Source organism: Phalacrocorax aristotelis, chromosome 2 (assembly GCF_949628215.1).
Source record: "Phalacrocorax aristotelis chromosome 2, bGulAri2.1, whole genome shotgun sequence".
Taxonomy (NCBI): Eukaryota; Metazoa; Chordata; class Aves; order Suliformes; family Phalacrocoracidae; genus Phalacrocorax; species Phalacrocorax aristotelis.
The window spans coordinates 130,357,074-130,372,013 of NC_134277.1; the positions used below are offsets into that span (position 1 = coordinate 130,357,074).

At 37.3% G+C, this 14,940-nt stretch overlaps 1 protein-coding gene across 1 annotated transcript in view; it reads right to left on the reverse strand.

The window, feature by feature from the left end:
* Positions 1-14,940, reverse strand: part of ARFGEF1 (ARF guanine nucleotide exchange factor 1) — a 99,878-nt gene that overhangs the window by 60,646 nt on the left and 24,292 nt on the right. The window contains exons 2-4 of the mRNA XM_075085168.1: positions 7,225-7,255; positions 2,864-3,020; positions 1,641-1,787 (exon numbers count right to left, since the gene is read on the reverse strand). Coding sequence (XP_074941269.1) covers positions 1,641-1,787; positions 2,864-3,020; positions 7,225-7,255 — 335 coding nt within the window. The remainder of the gene's footprint in view (positions 1-1,640; positions 1,788-2,863; positions 3,021-7,224; positions 7,256-14,940) is intronic.

A 14,940-nucleotide genomic window follows, 5' to 3' on the forward strand; every position in this document is an offset into this window, starting at 1 on the left:
GGTGCTGGTGATGCAGCTGCCCTGCAGGAGCACTGCTCACATTCTGGGAGTGCCAGCACAGAAAGCAGGAGACCAAGGTCCCCCACCTTCTATCCCCCTGATGGAATCACTAATTCTTCAGAGAACACACTAATCACCAGGATCACAGCAGAGCCTGAAGAGGGGCATGATCCATCCTTCAAATCATAATGGAGGAATGGGGTCCATACTGAGCCCAGACCTGAAGAGTTATGAAGCCTTAAGAGAATACAACTGACTTGGCAGTTTCATTATTCCCCCCAAAGGAAGTAAAAAGGTCTGGTCTTTGCTAAGATTATTTCTAATTTTGATGCTTTTTATAGTGTCCAGTGTACTGGACAAACATGGTGTCAAAGCCAAACCAGTACTCTCCACTTTCCCAGGAATTCTAACATGGCAATTAGCTAAGTCTGAACATTCAAAAAATGAAGGCACTAAACGAATTTACACACTTAATGCATTTTACAATAGTTGAAGAATTTACTTTCTCAACTATTGTCTTGGACAGAAAGAATTTCAGCTTGCTGATAGCTGCTTTCAGGCAGGAGGTAACTTTTTAACATCTTAACTGAGAGGACTGGAATAAGAACGTATCTGGAGAGAAGGTACTACAGTGAGAGGGAGATATAACAGTTTCAGCCACTGGATGTTTAAAATCAACAAAAACTTCCCTTTGCAAGATGAAAAACGTCTTAAGTGCTTGGGCAAAACAGCACAGGAAATCTAGACAACAGCAGCATAAACCAACATTTGTTAACAACTATCTGCTGAAGAAGTGGAGTGTCAAGAAAAAGGAAGATTCGAGCCATAAAAAGGAGTAGCAGAACTACCTTCTTTGCAGTAAAACAAGTAAACACAATCTGCAAGAAATGTCAACACCTCATGACACACGTACACAAGAATATGAGGTAACAAACACTCCATTCCTTATAATTAACTTTAATTGTATTCTTCACTGCTGCTCATCATCACCACCATTCAAAGACTACGGTTACAGGAGTAAGGTATGGTATTTCCACCAGATGGCTAACTTCTGTTAGGTGACATAATAATTTCCTGTAATAAACACCTGTAATTAATGGGTGCAATCAGAAAACTACTAGCATTCCCCAGAAATTCTTATTTGTACAAACTCCACATCAATGTTTATATAAGCTATGGAAAGAAACCCTACACCACCTTCAAGCAGAAGTCCATGACACAGCAGCACACAGCTACCATGGTAACGCCAGACTGCCAGGTCTAATTGCGTTTCATAAAATAATTCCAAAACGGATTTAAAAATCTGATGTTTAATTACCAGCTTCCCCACTGGGAGTGCAGGATTATTGGACAGTAATTCCTCACAATTAGAGAGCTCCACTGATCTGCTGTAAATGAAATTTCACCCAGTGGTCTGTGCACAAGACTTCAGGTCACAACTGTGAATCCACCCAAAATGCAATGGGAGAAACTACAGAAAGGAGCATAAGATAGGGAGTTTTCACCTCAAACAGGATCAATAAAATATTTTAAAATTACCATTACATTTACAAATTAAACACTTCTGCTTTTGAACTCTGAAGCCATGAATGTCTTCCTGCTGTCACCAGTATAAATACTGGAAGTATTAATCATATTACCTTTATTATTTGTAGCTGAACCCCTTCGTCTGTTTGAGGGCCTTGAAAACAGCCACATATTGTCTCAATAATTCTATCAATTAATTTTTTGCCAGGAGCTGTACTGTCTGGAGCATTCCCTGTCAAGTGTCCATATGCTATAAGTTTCTGGAGAGGAGAAAAAAAAAACATAAATAAGAGTTTAAAAAACAAGTCAGCTTTTTGTTATAATAAATTCACTTGATAGCTCCAACTTGCACATAATAATTAAAACAGGGCATTTTATGCCAAGACTCCTAAAACATCAAGGATTTTTAAAAAATGTCCTCCAGATGTATTCAATTTTGACTCAGCAACTGCAATACAAAGTTTGTCAGCAAGCTTAACATTAAAGCATTTGTTCATCAGTTAATGTTTTAAAACGAACAGGATTCTAATAACTAACTCACATCTAACAAGTTTTCATATGTAGTCAGCACGCAAATGCTTTTAATACCAGATAAACCAGCTGAAAATGCTTTCTATAAGCTACTACCTAGTTTTCTGTTTTTAAGTGTTCTATTATCCCTTCCTCTCTCTAGGTCTTCAATACTTTGAAATAGAATTTATTACAAAATTAACAAAATCCTCTTCTAAACACTTCAGGCATGACAGCATTTGCAAATCTCCATGGCCTACCTACTTAAAAAATGTACACCGAGTAGCAAGGCATCATAATGAAACAGCATGTCAGGCATGCATGTGCCTGAAAATGTAAATATATTAATTGAGTTCACTGTGGGGTTACTCAGGAGAAGCAAATGGCTAATTTCCATGCTGTATTTTTTTTTTTTAAAACATTACAGGAGCCTATGAGTGTTGAGACTAGACATCCCAAACTGAAAATATTTTATGAATATTATGCAATTATAAATAGCATAAAATGATTTTGATAATGCAATACCTCTGTGTTAGTTCAACACACAGATACACATGTGAAAATAGGTAGTTGTACACTAACTAATAAAACTAATCCAAACATGTAACTATATGTGGTAATACATAGATACACAAACACACACATACATGCACTACATAATAAGACATACATTCACCTTTTGTGAGAAATATATTCGATTTGGTTTTGTACGCAATAAAGTAGAATAATAGAAACACAATGACATTATTTGTTACATACAGCTGTACTTCCTCTCCAAACCAACAGGATTTTATAGTTGACAGTTAAATCTCATCTTCATACAGACCTGTAAACAATCTAGAGATGTACTGACAATCCTGGGGCACTTCGACTGGCATGCCAATTCAAATGGTAGGAAGTATTTGTCTGCTTCAATGAAGCTTGTCTTTGATTTCACAGGTGGAAGAGTGCTTGAACCAGGCTTTGCTTCTCCATGAGGGGGACTAAACAGAATGATAGTATTAGAATGCTGCAAGCAATCACAAAAATAGTTCTCACCACCACATATTTATGAATGAAATAAAATATCACGAAAATTAACATTAAGAAAGAGTAACTTCTATAAAGTTAACACAATGGTAATATGGTCATATAAATATTAACAGCTCTTGTGCTTCATCTGTTTCCTTTATGGATCAGGAAAATTGACCCATTTGTACTCTAAGTAGATATTCACTGGTCCCTGATGGTTTCCTTGTTTCCTCTGAAAAAATAGGAAAATACTTTCATTACTTGGCCGGTGAAGGCAGAGGGGAAGACCAGAAATCTATTCAGTATCATTTCCACATTAAATGACAACTCTGAGAGTAGTCTATTACTACTAGAACAGATAAAAAAATACAACTTGCCAAAAATTTTCATGATCCTGAAAGTTAAGAACTACTCAAGTACTGTATGAGTTTGGTTCAGTACTTCAGAGAAAGTACATCTATTTTGGAGATTAAATTGAATCTGAACTTCAACCCTGGACATCGGGAGGAAAACACCCAGAAAAACACCAATAAAAAACAAAAAAGCTCAAAACTTTGCTATCTGTGCTTCAGATGTCACCACAGAATTTAAGAGTTCAGTGGTTACCAACGTATCTTACTTGGGCAACATATCTGAAATGACTAACTGTACAAAGTTTGAGAAAATTATTAGCTGTTGAAATCTTATTGCTTACAGCACCTTTAAAAAGAAAGGGCATTAATACTTTGCTAAAAAGGACAATTAAGAATAGGTAATTTTTCACTAATTTGTGTGCATCAATGCAGTTTGCCTTTGACTCAAAGCAAGTTGTTTGGCTCTTTCAACAGCTCATCACCATTATATAAAGTATTTCTGACCTTTTTTGTGCACACATACGTATCTTAACATAAAAGGTAAACTACACTGTCTTACACAGACTTGATAAGTGGTATTAAAAAAAAAAGGCATTCCTTTGTATTCTGTAGTGAAGGATTACAAAATTCTTGCAGCAATTCAAATAGATCTTTACAAAACAACTGATTTCAAATCCAGGCCCTATGCATTTGCTGCAAATTAAATCAGATGCTTCAAGGAATGCAGATAGTAGAAAATACAAGTTTTTCATGTTGCTGAAGTAGAAGAATGAACTGCTAAGAGTTTATTATAAATCCAAAGAATTTATGCAGTCCCACACCATCATGGAGAGAGCCTTAAACTAACCAGTATGATAAATAATCAACCTCTGCTATTCAAGGAGCAAGCTGGATTGTCCTTGAGATGTTCGGTACCACATTCAAACAGCCTTTCTTGTTTAGGCTGCTTTAAAACGGCATCTAAATTCTAAGTCTTAATACTGAATAATTAGTGTTAAGATTCTACTTTCTACTAAATAATTTCTCTTTTGAAGGTTTAAGGATGCTGCCCTACGTAATTTTTTTCCTGAAGAGTAGCAGAGGCTTGTTTTTCTGTTGGATGCATAACTTTATTTATTGCCCGATATTGTTTTGCAGGAAACAGCTCTTTTGGACAAAATCCAAATCAGATAAGTTGCAGAGGAAGTACATGATTCTTCTGTGTTCTGAAACGTCTCTGAAATTCCTATAAAACTTTTTATCTGAGGAAGGGAAGGGTGGTATCTCTTGCTCATGTCTTATGACAAGACTCTTCTTCATCTAGTGAATATGTCTATTGAAACCATTACAATTAGGTTAGAAAAGCACCCTGGAAATAAAACCAGAATTTTTCAGAAACAAGGAGCAGACCATGATGAGATTCCAAAAATGAAGAACCCATGCCACAGCAAGCAACTGTAGAAGCCTGAAGCTTCTCTTAATTGAAATCTATTTAAAAAGTGCCCAAAATAATAAATACGGAAGAGGATGCTCCATTTGCCTCTGGAAAAATAACTCAATAAGCTCATCACCTTGCTGATGATGGAAAGGCAGGGGATAGCAGGTAGAGGGGAGAAGAGAAACCCAAAAGATCTTTTCTTCTTAACATCAGTGAAGAAATTACTTCAGCTGCTTTTTTTCTAGCAGACTGTGAAAATGGAAACTGTCCCTAACAAAACTTTCTTCCACCAAGGGATCTACCAAGTATGGAATTATGAAATATGCTGATATTTACGTATCAGCCATAAAAACTAGCTAAGGTGTGTATCAAACAATGAATTTTAAAAATTATTTTGGTAGCATTTGCTGTGTAACGGTTACATAAATCAGCTTGTCCTCTTCTATTTCATTCCTCTCCACCCCACCACCAAACACCAGTTCTGTCCAAAAAACAAACAAACAACAAAAGAAGCAGTTTTCCATGCAAAATTTCTGGGAGATGGAAATTATCTATTTTTCAATGCATTCCAGGTTAACTGTGAGAACACTTTCCTTGATCAGGGGCTGGAAAAATTTAAAGCATTATCATTAGAAGTCCCTTGTTAGGATATTCAAATCTCAATTACAGAAGTAAGAAGCTGAAAATAATTTTATAAACTAAGAAGCTTCTCTATTCTAAGGCCTAGAAAAACAAAACAGTATTTTCTACTGCATCTAAAAATTTGAGCCTACAGTAAGAACAGGGCAAATCCATTCACAGTTTCCAAGTCCAGCAATGTCTTCATAGCAGCAAAAGGCTGCTGTCAAAATGAAGACAGCACTGAAGAAATCAAAATCTGTTTAGAAAAATGTACACAGGCAGGTAAGACATACACATTACACCCAAAAAATCACTTCAGATATTAACAGGACAGAATTTAAGCACCCAAAGTTCAGAAATGGCTGAACCACGCTTGTATAAATCAGTATAATTCAGCACTCTCATTAGTTTTAGCATAGTATTTAACTACAGGATCAGGTATTACTTTTCCTTACGCAGTGCACAGAATAAATATCCCTCACTGAATATTCAAAGTTAAGCATTTTTTTTTTTAATGATGCTTCGCAATGTGGACTTCTGCTTAATTTATACTACTCCAAATAAAACCTGTTATAAAACTACACTTACTTTCTGTCTGAGACTGTCTTGTGGTGCTTGATACAACATTTTCTGAATGCTACACAATATATTGCATTTATTTTTACTACCTTAGCACAGTGACACAGTCAGATGCATCCACTTATTTTTATGTACCCAATTTGATAAACGGTGAAACTAAGTTGTTCAGCATATTTGGTATTAAACTGTTCTTTACATTTTCTGAAACAAAGTTCCCATTGGCTTCCTTTCCAGTTAGATGTGCTTACATTTTCCAAACTAAAACTTGTACGTTTCAGCTCAAATATCCAGGAGACAAAGCAAAAATGATTAGCAGACAATTTTGACAGCTGTGGTTTAAATGATTTGCCTAAACCAGAAATTCAGTTACGGGGCAGAATGCAGGATCTCAAGGAGCACTCATCAAGCTTAAGCCGTAAGAGTACTTTCATCATCAGTTTCACCCACTGATCTGATTCTTTAAACAAGTGGTACAAACAGCTTTCACCGCACAGCCCCGACTCGTGGTTAGCAATGCACACTAAGTGAGGAAGAAGACCCTGTGGAACATTGTAATTAAATACTAATAATGGATTCCACAGTTTCCCATTACTTAAAAATGTACTTGTTGATAGCAGAAGTGTGCTCAATGGCAATTTTGATTCTACCTTCACTTGCAGAGGCATTTCCTCCAGAAATTTATACCTATTCCCTAACAAGGTCCTTTCCAGACACCATCTTTTCAAATTACATTGGTTTTCTCTAGCCGTTTCCACTTCCTCACACCAACTTCCTCCCCTTCCTCACCCCAACTTCCTCCCCTTCCTCAGTCAGTTCGTATCTTTTATTTGCATTCCAGGCTCTTCTCGCTCCTCTGGACCCACTTCAAAAGCCTTTTAAGCTCAGGCCCCTCTACCAATGCTTTCTTTCTGTGTCACCCACAAAGACCTCTTCTAGTCTTGATTCCCCATTCCTACCCTCCCTCGCCAGACAGTATCAGCCTGCTCCCTCTAAGGTATCTTCTGCCTCATTCCCAGGCCCATGACTTGCACCATAACAGCCAGTCACAGAAGCAGCACTTCTAGCATGTTTCCAGGTACCAACCACCTTACAAAATAGATTGAAAATGCTTTTCAGAGAGAGCCTGTACTCCAGTGCAGAATAAGTATGGTACACATTTTAAGAAGTTAAAAGCACTATCACTCAATACAATGAACTATAACATACCTTTGCTTTTCTGTTTCAGCCTTTATTTCCTCTGTAAAATGAAACAAAGGCATAGTTATGGAAATTATATCATAACCACAAATATAAAATGAAATAACTGAAAATGATTGGAAAGCAAAACTATTTAGGCAAACATTTGAAACCAGGGTAAGTTTAAAACAGAAAATACATGTTTATAAGCAGTTTCATAAGAGTTTCTGCTCTTCACTTGCATTGGTTGTAAACTGTATCAAAACTACTTTACAAATCTATACTCAAAGCTTAATACTTAAATTTGCATCCAGTGATGCCAGCTAAACACCACACCCCTAGAATGTTTCTGCCAAAACACTGGCAAGCTCTTTTCACAGCTCATGTATATAGAAGTAATGATGAAAACACAAGTATTATTAAAACTATTAATCTATCAATGAAGGATATCTGCTTGTTAAATGTGGAACAGACAGAAAAACAACAAAGAAACCACCATTGCTGATTCTCCCATGAAACCTTGATGACTGATAGTAATCTTTGGTTTTAAACGGCATTAGACACTGCAGTAATGACTAGAGTGGTGTAAAAAAAAAAAGCCTGGATTACCTCTTTTTCATACTATTTTAAAATATATTAAAACAGAAGGACTAATAGTTCAATGCTGTTGGCAAGACAGTCTAAGTAATATTTTACAATACATTTTAAAAGTAATTCTGAATTACTGAAACTAATTTTAGGACACATCTTCAATTTCAATAGCACTTTTGTCTGTATTCTCTAGTTATTTAGCACACTTAAATCATAGGGCATTCCATAAAGATTAGGATTTCCAATGTTGTAGGAATACATTCTTGAAATAAAATGTACAGGATCCAGTATGAAAAAAAATATGTTTAAAGAAATCATCCTGGGAAATCCATTATAATGTCAAGTCCTTCTCAAACATGCAAAACCACAATCAACTAAACCCAACACTTCACTTTGATTCTGTGCATAAGCTTTAAACTTGTGGCATGGATTGATTCTGACAAAAAAATTTAATATTTCTAACTAAGCTCCCATGCAGCAAAACCACACTTTGTCTGTGTTCTACCCCTCATTTATTATTTCACACATACAGATTCGCTGATGTAACACAGGTTCCCAAATTTTATTTTATTTTATCACAAATCACTCATATCAAATATGCTTACAGAGTTGCTCAACATCAAGGAAAGTGAACATAAGGAGTGCATGTTAACCTAAAATCTAAGTCTCACTTCTGATAGTCCCAGTAAAACCCAGAGGTTAGCAGGTCAGTGGTTCATCTTAGCAACAGCTAGTCCCGACGTGGTTCAAATCTGTTACCCAGGAGTAGATGAAACATGAAAATAATTCCATATTCCAGGTATTCAATACCCCTCAATAAGTAACAGTAACAACATCTTATAGTCAGCAATGTTTCAGGAAAGTATGCCTTCCTATCAGGTTGTAACTCTTGATCCATTTACTCACTTGAAGACAAATTCCTGACCAACAGAAGGAGAAGAAACTCTCCTCCTCCGTCTTCATACCCCTCACTAATTTATCTCCCACCTCAGCGTTCATACACAGGAACTTTCCTCCCTGACATGCTCTGAAGGCTGTCCACAAACAACATCACCAACCAACAGACACAACTGCAGAACAGCTTCCAAGTTCAGTTTCCGACTACAGTGACAAAACTGAGCAGATTCTTGCCCAATACCGAACTACTTTTAACACAGAATGAAACACAGTAGACTACAGAAACTAAAGGAGTCCTAATGCTCTGCTCAGATAGTAATCCCATTAATAATGGTAATGAAATATTAACAAATTTTGTCTGTAAAATGACACAAGGTGGAGCAGTGGCATTAAAAAGGTGGGGGGCAGACACCCAACATGAAAGTAAAAATCACGTCTTACTGAACTTTAAGTCGTTTGAGTGACTCTCTTAAATTGTCTTTTTAAATATATTAAGTTCTCGTTTAAAATTGACACACAAATTTAGAAACTACTTAGTTATAAAAGTTGACCTTAAGTCATACTAACAAAAATTTCTACTGTTTGATATGTAAATGATAATACAAGACTATAACTCATTTTATGGTATTTAATATGAAGAAAGATGATATTTCAATTAAAGATTAAAAAAATCACTGCTACCTTGATATAACACAAATTTAAGTTTACAATTTTATCAGATTTTAATAACCTGGAACAAACACAATAGTTTAACAGTTTTACTTAAGATCACTCAGGTACAGGAGTCAGCTACTCTATTCACAACACAAAGATTTGTGCATTTACAAGTTATTTTATACTTTGACTAGGGGAAAAAAAAAGCCAAAACCAAACCCACAGCCCAACAAACAAATCTAGACAAAGAATGATTTCAGACTATTGCTACAAATAAAACAACTACAGAATGCAAAGCTCCGCTTCATGTCAGATACTGGTTGCCCTTCTCAGCCTGCACCAGGTCACTGGAATGCAAGCCCCCTGAGGCTAACTACTCCCCCATAGGGAAGGTGCAAATTATAGTGGAACTTGTTCATTGTCCGGAACAGAAACAGTTGTGAGTATTGAATTAGTGTGGAAATTGCTTAAGGCAGTGCAAGTAAGCCAGTTCTCAGCTCCCCACCCTACCCCTACCCCGTTCTCCATGAACATCAGTATTTTTCCAGTAAAAGACAGCATGTGTCCTAAGGGCAAATATTCCTCTGGCACTACTTAAAGCAGATGTGAGTGCAGGTGAGTGTTCAGGCATTCTCGTCAACTTTACACGTTTCCAAAACAGTGATTAAACTGTACGCTTAAGCAAATTTCTTGAGCTAAAAGCACAGCATGAATGTAGACAGTCCCTGGCAAACAAGACAAACATAAAACAACATTCAGGAGAAGAAAGATCAGAAACAACGGTTCCACCTTGCACTAACTCATTTTATTCCTGAACTAAAAGAATGTATCAAACCCAGCTAGCTGTCATCTTGATGCTACATCAGACTATCTCTGAATTTATTCTCTGCTTTGTAAGCTATAGCAGTACTTGCAAAAATTACCAAAATAATAAAAAAATCCTGCTTAGAGCCCTCATTGCGCTTATGATATTCTAAGAAATGATCACTATTGTTTCTTAAAATACTACAAGAGATTGTCTTCAGAATTGGCCACAACAATCAGTATCAGAAAATGAAAATTTTTGTAATCAAAGGAAGTATACTACAATTACAAGGAAAGAGCTTATGCAAGTGTCAATCTAATTAAATGTTACTACCATTCTGAGCAGCACTGCATCAGTCTACTACTGTGAAAGTATGGAATTTATTACCTTTGTTAAACAAAAAGAAAGATTCTTAGAGTAGCTGGCATCAATATTTTAGGAGACTAAAATCCTTCAAATGGCAGATAAGCATATGGTACGATACCATTTCTATGAATGAGGTAGACAGCAAACTTAAACTTTACTTTTACCCTTGAGAACAGAGAAAACCTATTTTCCTTTACTGTCTGATTGCTCCCTCTGCTCTCCATGCCAAAACACAGCACAATCTCATCGTCATGTGACAACCACATCCACTAGAAGCACAGAAAAATTCAAGACACATCAGCAGAAAACCAGATTATAATAAAGGTAACTAAAAATTCTCACACTAGATAAATAATCTGTTCATGACAGACAAACCAAAACACTAATTGATTCATTCTTTTACATGGGAAAAAGCAATCCCTGAAAAACTAAGGGTTAGCTAGGAAAGTGAGACGAAGCCAGGCTTGAAAACACACAGCTGCTTCCTTATTTTGCACTCCCCCTCTCCAAAACACAGACCCAAAACCACAAAAGGAGAGGATCCAAGAGCTGGAAAACCTTATTATCTCACCATCACTATTCATTTTCGGGAAAGAAGAATAAGAGAGGATGTAAGATGCTAGAACAGGGCAAGAAGACTGGAAAACAGGACTGCAGCTTCCAGAGCCTCTCTCTGCAGTATCTGGGATGAAAATACAGAATTACTGTGGAAAACAGTTCAGATAATTTTACGGTACTGAAAAGATGATGTGCCCTAAACTGGAATTAAGGGGCATATATTTAGTACTCTTAAATAAAGTGCAGCAGAAATAAAAAATCCCTCCTGAACCCTCGCTTTCACACACAGCTCCATAAGAAGACCTCTTTATAGAGCTCTATCACAGAATTAATGGAAATCTATGTGGCTTTTGCCCACAAAAGATAGAGCTGATCAGAGAGATGCATTATTTTGCAGTTTTACAATGGTACGCATCAACTGTTCCACATAGCAGGTAAAATGAGTCATGTATATTAGTTGCAAAGTAATTTTCCATTTCATCCACACCATGAAATGACCATCATAATTTCAAAGAAATCTCTGAAAAGGTCTAAGACCTTTGTTATACAGGTGTACTGCTTCTGGCTGGAATAGAATTAATTTTCTTCATAGCTGCTTGTATGATGCTGTGTTTTAGATTTGCGATGAAAAATGTTGGTAACAGGGATGTTTTAGCTGTTGCTGAGCAGTGCTTATATCACATTGAGGCCTTTCCTGCTTCTCATCCCACCCCACCAGCGAGTAGGCTGGGAGTACACAAGAAGTTGGGAGTGGACACAACTGTCCAAAGGGATATTCTATACCATATGAGTTCACATTCAGCAATAAAAACCTGGTGGGGGGAGAGGGGAGTTTACCTGCCATTGCCTGGGGACTGGCTGGGCATCAGTTGCCTGGTGCTGAGCTATTGCTTTTTTAGCATCACTTGTGTTTCCTGGTTTTGTTTTCCTTTGTTCTCTGCTTCCACCTTTTTTTTTTTTTTTTTAAATTAAACTTCCTTTATCTCACCCCAAAGTTTTTGCACTTTTACCCTTCCAGTTCTCCCCCTGAAACCAGCCACTCAGTGGCTGAATGGGGCTCAGCTACCAGGCAGAGGTAAACCACCACCACCACAAGTATCCATAATTCCATTCTCATCTCCCCAACTTTAACTCACTGTTTCAGCATGTCATTTGAGCACTTTTCCTTACCCTTTTCAGATTGCTCATAGCTTCTACAATGAAAAAGCCAAACTAGTTTCTAGTTTTCTTTTTCTTTCTTTAACACCTAATAACCAGCTGATCTCATTTGCAACTATAAATTTAACAACTCACTCTACGGACAACGCCTAAGCACCAAGGTCAAAATGGGCCAATGCTGTGGTTTAGCCGGCAACTCAGCCCCACACAGCCGCTTGCTCACTCCCCCACCGGCGGGATGGGGGAGAGAATCAGAAGGGTAAAAAGCTCGTGGGTTGAGATAAGAACAGTTTCATAATTAAAAGAGAACAATAGCAACAACAGCATCAATAATGCAATGGAAAGGAAAACAATGAGAGGCGCAAAACCCAGGCCGGGCAGGGGAAGAGGGAATGAACCACCAAAACAAACTGCACGCGACGCAGCCGCTCACCACCCACTGACCTGACACCCCCAGTCCCCAAGCCCCAACTGCCCCCTCGCATGCCAGCTGCCCCGGTTAACATACTGGTCATGGTGTCACATGGTATGGAATGAACGCCCCATTGGCCAGTTGGGGTCAGCTGTCTCGGCTGTGGCCCCGCCCCTCCCGGCCTCTTGCCCACATGGCAGAACACAGGAGGCTGGAAAGGTCCCTGACTGCTACAGGCACTACAGTGATGAGAATTAACGCTTTCTCAGCCAAAACCAGCACAGCCAAGTAGGTCAGGTGGGTGCTGCAGGCAACTGTCTTATCTGGTCTATGATGCTGATCAAACTCCAACTTAGAACTAATTCACTGTTTGCCCCGCTAATCTGATCCAAAGGATGATTAAACCTTAACTACACTGAAGGGTGTCTCTAATTTCCATCTGAAATTTGATTTTGACTAGATTTTTCCCTTGGTTCCTAAGCCAACATCCCCCATATATCTGAAAGAGACCCTCTCCTCTGGGTTATCTTTAGGAAATTTTTAATTCTGCTTACCTAAATAACCTGTAATAGCATGTAAAGTACAAATATTCTACGGTTATACTTTGGCAGAAGAAGGAGAACATTCTCATCAAGTAAGGGGTAGCTAAATGATTACCTTCAGGAATGGTACATAGAGCTATGTTCTATGGTTTCAGCTGAATGTCAAGTGGTCCATTAGATTACAGGGAAAAGACTTATGGAACTTGCTACTGGGAAAAGGGCAAACTACTTACAATAAAATGGAAAAATACTTTACAAGTTCATTACGAAGTATGATATTAGGAAAACCCCACACACTTGAAAGTATTTAATGCATATCTCACATTATATTTTTTCCATTCTTGCATCAGAATCGTATTAAAAAACAAGAGCGTATTTCATTCCTACAATCCTGTATTCCGAACAACTGATGTTGTCTGCCAGAGAAACACATGTGTAAGTCTCAACTCTACACGGATCTGCACATCTGAAGACCAATATTCAGCGTGTCAGATTTAAATTTTATTTACCTAACTGAAAGTACATCTATAGGAACAGAAAACATCCCGCCTTTTAATTGGCAAAACCCCAAATTACGTCATTAAAATTACATAAAAAATGTATACACCTGTTCCTCTGCTTACTGGGGGAGAGGCAGGAGAAGCTCCTCTTCCACTTAGCACTGAAAAGAAACTGGATTTTCCAACTCTTCATAATGCCAAAAATGTATGCAGATGACCAAAAATCATAATGATATTACCAAAAAAAAAAAGGTGGAGTATTAAATATATGAATTCAAGATAATTAGCAGGGGCATTTTAAAGAATTGTAACCATCCTGGGTAATCAGAAGGCAGAACCAGCCAAAGCAGCACAGGCTGCAGTACTCCAAGGAAACAAGAAAATGTTTAGAGCTCAGATTACTTATACCATAGCAGAGTACTGCGAGAAGGAAGCAATTTGAATTCAATTCTTTCAAGTCAAAGCAGGTGGATGAGATCCAAGGAACATGCAGAGAAGACTAATTTAAATTATATCGATATCTATATTTTAAAAAAAGAGACATGTTAAATCCTATTAGAACATGAAAGGCTTTCCTTGAATTGACTTGGCTTGCTTCCTTCTATCCGAGTATTCTAGTGACTGTCTCCAATGTCATACAAAACATTGTGGCAACCAAGGGATTAAAAACCCCAAATTTTTCATCATTAACAATTAAACTGTTGTTCTCCATGTCAAGGTGTATGGTAACCCTCAAAGACCTAGAATCTAAAGGTAGTTGCAAATTTAAAATGTATAATGGAGTTAGCTGGACTCTAAGTAATATAAAACTCGAAATTCAATATTTATTTGAAGGGAACTTTAATTAACTGAATTCCCATCTATGTAATAAGATTATTACATATACAGTGATAGTTTAATTAAAAAAAAATTACCAAGTTTGAACTCACAGTAGTAAAGCCACATAAACGTGACAGGAATAAAAAACATCCCCAAAACAATCTCTCCCTCAAAGAGATAAAACTCCAAGGAGATCATGCTGGGTAAGTTTTCCCCCTCAAAGGGGTTATTAGAATACATTTCTAAATAAATATCCAAAACTGTTTCTTTTCTTGATACCTGCTATCCGTTAGCTCCAAGCAGTGTGAAAAAGTCTCTTGCCTATTCAGCTGAAGCAAGTGAGTATTAACACCCAAAAGTCAGTAACAGACTTCAAGAAAAAAACCTAAAATAATTAGGTCTAAGGAGTCCAAACAATAGTACTGGAGAAACACACAGCCATTT